A 5,769-nucleotide genomic window follows, 5' to 3' on the forward strand; every position below is an offset into this window, starting at 1 on the left:
CCCTCTCACTACACACAGTTCATTCTGCTTCGACCCGTTTTCTCTCCGCACAATGGCCCTTGCGGACCTCAGGTCCCCAGTGCTCGGAAAAGCCCTTCCCGGCCTCCGCGCCCCCTTTGCGCCCGCATCCGCCCGGGTCCGGGCGTCTCACAGGTCTCAGCCGGAGACCCTCTGCTCCCGGTCCACGCGCCCGCCTCCCCCTTGGCCCCGAGTCCCCTGCCCAGACTTCTCCAGGTTCCAGCTCCGTGTCCTCTCCCCACCCCACACATGTCTCTCCACTGATCTCTAACTCCAGGCCCCCTCCACGCCGGCCCCTGTCTCCTCCCTAGTCCTGCGCAGGCCCCCAACTTCAGCGTGGGCCCCCAACTCCAGCCCCAGTCCTTCCAAACTCCGCCTCTCCAACTCAAGCCTTGGTCCCCTCCAGACTTCAGCCGCGCCCCCACTTTCCAGGCGTCCCCCCCACCCCCTCCATCCCGCCGCCAACTCTCCTTACTCACCCGTCTGTTCCCGGCCGGTAAAACTCTACGGAGAAGCCGAAGAAGGAACCGGGGGGCCCCGAGAGCACAGCTGGGGCCTCCGAGTCTAAGTTGAAGCCCCCGACCCTGGGTGTCGGCGGCAGCAGCAGCAGCAGCAGGGGCAGCAGCAGCGGCAGCGGCGCGGATCGGTGCCGGGGGCCCCAGCGTGGCTGCACGGCGTGGAGAGGGGACCCTGGCGTCCGGCTCCCCATAGCGCCCGCTCTCCCCTGTCCTGGGGCCACCGACCCGGAGCCGCTTCCTAAACCTCCCAGAGGCGAATGACTCAACGCGGGGAGGAGTTTGCCAAACTCCCGGCTGAGCCCTCCCCCCGCCCGCCAGGGGGGTGGGCGGGGGGGCATTCCTGGGTCCTTGGAACGCTGAACCCGAGCCCCCCACCCCGGAGGGGCGTGGGGGGGCTGCACCTCTCCACTCCCCTCTCCCAGCCCCAGCTGGAGGCCGGTAGTTTGTACTGGGTCAGACTGGGCGGGATTGGGCTCTTCACCCTCCTCCCTCGGCTTCCCCCTCCTTCCTCCCCCCTCCTTTCCAGATGTACAACGTAAACGCTCGGAAAAGGAGTCGGAAAAAGGGAGCCGAGAATTTCCTAATGAGGAAAAGAATCACCTCTGGAGGGCGGAGGGAGCCTGTGTGTGTGTGTGGGGTCGCCCTCACTTCTTCAGGGAGGAGACTTTTGGGTCGAAAGAGACAGGAGACACCTCTGGCGTCTGGCCAGCTGGGATTCCCCCTTGCTTTCCGGGGCCACCGGGTGCCTGGGTGCCTGCCAGCTGGATTTGGGACTCAGGAGTTGAGGGGCAGAGTGGTCCCGATCTGATAGAGGGCCTCCACAGGCTCCTCGAGTTCTGCTGCCCCTCACCCCAAGGAGTTTGGGGTCACTCACCAGGAGGGTTCTGCGCCCAGTCACAGCCTTCTCGGTTGTAGGGTATGGAAACCTCTGTTGAGCTCCGTCCTAGAATCTGGCAGTTGACCAAGAGCCTGGGAGTGATAGGGAGGGTGGTGTTATGGCCCCTCAGTGTCTTCTTGATAAAACCCACGTGACTCCTATAAACCTGGAGAACTGTAGCATGGGGTGGGGGGATGGGGTGTTATCTTGCAAAGGGGCCACCCCATTCTTCCCAGACCCCCTGGGGATGTTGAGGAAGGAACTCCCTAGCAAGGGAAGGCAGTAACCCCCTGCCCACCCCTTCCTCCAACCCTGGCTCTGTGTAATGAGATCACCTTTCAGGATTCTAGTCTTTATCTTAGTCTGGGGGAGGGGGACCTAGGGGCCTAGATTCTCTCCTAACCTCTTCTCCTTTCCAGCCCCCGTCCGGCCTTTTCCCTCCAGGACTTCTTTCCCTCCAGAACAATTATTCTCTGAATCAAGCCCTGCTCCCTCTGTTCCCAGGCCCCTGCTCCACTCTGCTGCAGGGACTCAGAATAAAAGTGCCCATAATCAATGCTTTTTCTTTTGCTTTGAGTTTCCTTCTGCTACTCTACTTTCTGTCCCAAATCACCCAGCTTCCCCCCCCCAGCCCCCCCTTTTTAAAAGCCCGTCTCTAGAGCCAGCTGCAGCCCAAGGGAGAAGCCAGCTGGTTAGACTGTGGGATGATGCTGGCCCCCAGCCCACTCTCACATCTGCAGGTCCTGATGTTTTCTTAGGTGAGGAACCCAAGCAATCTCTGGGTCAGGATCTTAAGCACAGCCCTACCACAAAGGTAACCTCTAGGCAAAACCACTCAAGCCAAGGGGTGAGAACCCCCTTTGGGAGGAGAGGAGCTGAGCCTGACTGCTAAGCGCATGTGTGTGAACACAGCTCTCTCCTTTTTTGAGCCTAGCCACAAGCTCTTTAGATTTTCCCAGGATTTAGGAGCTTGGGGCGGAGGAGGGAGGGGTACAAGGAGAGAGGTGTGTGACTCAGCCCCTCCCAGGAGCCTTGGTAGGGGACAGGGGACATAGCGTCCTACTCCAGTCCTCTTCCCAACTCCACCGCCCCCCAGCCTTGGCCAACTCAAACAGGCCCCCTCCCTGTCCATTCCTTGCTTCTGTTTACACGGGTAGCCCCTTAGTCATTCTCTGGCTGGCTTTTCCACTCTCTCCAATATCCCTCCTCTCTTGGCTCTCTCTGCCCTTATAAGTCCTCTCCCAGTTGCCCCAACACCTCTTGCCTTCCCTCTCCCCATGCCTGCTCCAGGCCAGGCCTGAACTTGGGGTTTCCTCCTAGTTGGAGCTGCTTCGGCATAGCCCTCCGGGTCTGGAAGCTGGCCAAGAAACATCAGCCAGGAGGGCCCCTAGAGGTCATCAGCCCAGCTTCAGAAGGAGGAAATGGGTGTAGAAAGTTTAAGTGACTTGTCCAAGGTCCCATGGCTAGCCAGTTAGGGATGAGTCTTCTAGAACCTAAGTGTTTTGACTCTAAACCCAATGCCTTCTCCTCTCAGCTCACTGCCCTCGAAATGCTCCATCTTCTCTCAGTGTTTTCTGTCTTGTGTATCTCTCAGCTTGTCTCTGACCCAGCCTGTGTGTCTCCAAGTGTCTCTGTTTTCTTTCTAGGACATGACCTCTCTGGTACCCTCTGTCTCTTCATCTCTCAGTAGGAATGATTTGCTGTGATGACAGACTATTATTAATCATGGTCTGCTTGACAGAGGAGCAGAAGGGGTGAAGGGCAAGGGCGGGACACTCACCAGGCTCCTGCTGTCACCAGCCTGCCTGCCCAGAAGGCTGGAGCTTTAGAACCAGAAGAGTGAATTTCCATAGAGATTTCCATAGAGGTGCAAATTCTAAAGCCAGGAGCCATGCTGAGTTTAACAGGGTGGGAGTATTAATAATGTTATTTAGCATATGCCATATGCCTGGCTCTGGCCTTGACATGTAACCTGCCTTTATCTCATTTAATCTTCCCAACTATCTAGCACTAAAAATATTAGGATCTTCATTTTACCGTGGGGAAACTGAGTCCCAGAGAATGAAGTGACTGAGCCAAGATCAACAGAAATAAAGGGGCAGAGGTGGAATCCAAATTCATTCCCAGTTGATTCCAAAGCCTGTTGCTTTCCCCAATGCACTGTTACTTTAGTCCTCTAGATTAGGCTGGGTTTCTACAGGGGGAAGATTGTGGAGCAGAGATTTTTAACCCAGGTCCATTATTCCCAGTGGGGGGTGGAGGGAAGATTGGGTGCACCATCCACTCATCCTCTGAAACTGGATGGAAATTTGTGTGTGTATGTACGTGATTTCTCTGGAGTGAGACTCGATTGCCTCTCTTAGGTTCTCAAATGCCTGGAAATTCGGAGGCTGGATGTCCTGACCTCAGGAATAGGCTTGAGCCTTGTTGAGCCTGTAAAAAGCCTGGCTGGTGGCGTTAGCTGAGTGAAATCTTCATGAAATTAAACTTCCCAACGGGTGTGTGGTAGCTACGCAAATAGGGTGTAGGTGCGCTGAGATCACGCCAATCCCCTCAGTCCCTGCAGTTCCCTGCAGTAGGCACAAAGCCCCGGGGGGGCTGGTGGCTTCTGGCCAGAGTGACCTCTCTTGCTCATTCCAGAGGACGGTACAAATATGACGTCAATATGATATGATGCAAAAATGACTGGGAAGAGTTCGCTGGACAAAGGGGACAGAGGGGCTTGTTGGCTTGTGGCTCCTGGCTTTGGGCCTGGGGTCCCACTCCTGCCCTGTGGTGGGGTGATGAATGGGAAGAGGGAAGGAGGGAGGGATACTAATGGAAGATTATAGAGCTGCAAGGGGATTCCTGGAAGGAGAACAACAGCCCAGTTATCCCGGGAGTCTGGGTCCAGAGCCAGCTAAAGCTGGGGCAGTGCTGTGTGTGTGTGTGTGTGTGTGTGTGTGTGTGTGTGTGTCTAAGAGAGAGAAATTGGAAAGTACAGGAGTGGGTCATTTGAACCCTGGAGCTCTGTTGCTGCCCTGACTCAAGGTCTCAGTCTAGGGAAACTGACGGCTCCATCATATGTGAGTCACCACCCAACACTTAAACTTCCTGTCTGACCCCATGTCCCAGACTTAAAATAACCCCAAACTTCCTCCCCTTCCCACCCCCACTTTGCTCAGAGCACAGGAGGGATGGATGAAGGATCTTGCAGGGTGACAAGATCAGGACTGGGGGATGAGATGCTTGGGTTCACTTGGTGCTCCAGGACTCTGACATCTCTCTAAGGACCAAATGGGGAGTGTTTCCAGGCTGGGCTAGGCTAGGGAGGGACGGGAGGACAGGGATTAGGGGAAGGGCACTGACTGGAGCGGGGCAGGGCTAAGGGGACGCTGGGGTAAAAAAATATAAGACCCAGGGGTCCAAAACAAGCAGATCAATGAGAAGGAATTTCCCCTACTCCAGCTAGTGCCTGCTCTTCCAAACCCTCTTCAGTTTTTCTATTTTTCTTTTTTGGCAATAGAATTCGGCAATAGAATGTAACAACCCCAGATAGGAAGTTAAAAGGGAAATAGGATTCTCTGGGGTGTCCTAACGCTGACATCATTTGATTTGCTCATCCACCCACCCCCATTGCTTTCTGTTCTTTTTCTCCGCTTGGCGGCCATATACCTACCTTTGGAGAGGAAACGAGGGCCTGAAGCTTCTGGGCTCAAGGGCCTGGAAACTGGAGGAGAGATCTTCCGGGGTGGGGGCTGTGGGCCAGAGCATCAGTTTCCTGGGATGGTCTTCACAGATGTAAGCACATCTGGAGCCCATCAGGGAGGGACCTGGAGCATCAGGATTCTCAGTACACATCTGATCGAGGCTGTGAGGCTCTGAGGATGAGACAGGCGTTCCCACTCACCCCCACAAATTTGCCTGCCATTTCTAGTCCTCTCTTAGGAAGGATTACCAATCCTAGACAGGAAGTTAGGGCATTGGAAAAGGCCAGGAGGAGGGCAAGAGGGCCAGGGATTGCACCCAAATCCAGACATACTTTTTCACTAGCTTCATCTCTTTCTGACTCTACAGAAGTGACGGCATCTCTGATCAGATAGGGACCAGGGTGTGTGTGTGTGTGTGTGTGTGTACAGCTTAAGTGTGCCATGTGTCCTTAACACAATAATATATTTGCTATGGCATCAGGTTGGGGATGGGAACCAGCATGTTCCCCCCTTGTTTTTCATGAAAAGGCCTAAGTCCTCCCAGTGAGTTCCCATGAGTTCTCTGGACCTCTGGCACTTCTCACCCTTCTACCCACAAACAAATACACATACTCCTTCCTCAGCTGCAAATTCCTCCCTGTCCATCATCACCTTGTAATGAGCACTT

At 55.1% G+C, this 5,769-nt stretch overlaps 1 protein-coding gene across 2 annotated transcripts in view; it reads right to left on the reverse strand.

Annotated features, from left to right (window-relative positions):
• The window catches only part of ITGA5 (integrin subunit alpha 5), a 22,714-nt gene extending 21,924 nt beyond the window's left edge, over positions 1 to 790 (reverse strand). Inside the window, exon 1 of one of the 2 annotated variants that reach the window (XM_006095810.3) lies at positions 498 to 790. In XM_006095810.3, coding sequence (XP_006095872.3) covers positions 498 to 727 — 230 coding nt within the window. In that variant the 5' untranslated portion in view covers positions 728 to 790. The remainder of the gene's footprint in view (positions 1 to 497) is intronic. The other variant, XM_014461809.2, reaches the window with a different exon arrangement.
• Between the last annotated feature and the right edge of the window lie 4,979 nt (positions 791 to 5,769).

The sequence above is a fragment of the Myotis lucifugus genome, unplaced genomic scaffold, assembly GCF_000147115.1.
Source record: "Myotis lucifugus unplaced genomic scaffold, Myoluc2.0 scaffold_160, whole genome shotgun sequence".
Taxonomy (NCBI): Eukaryota; Metazoa; Chordata; class Mammalia; order Chiroptera; family Vespertilionidae; genus Myotis; species Myotis lucifugus.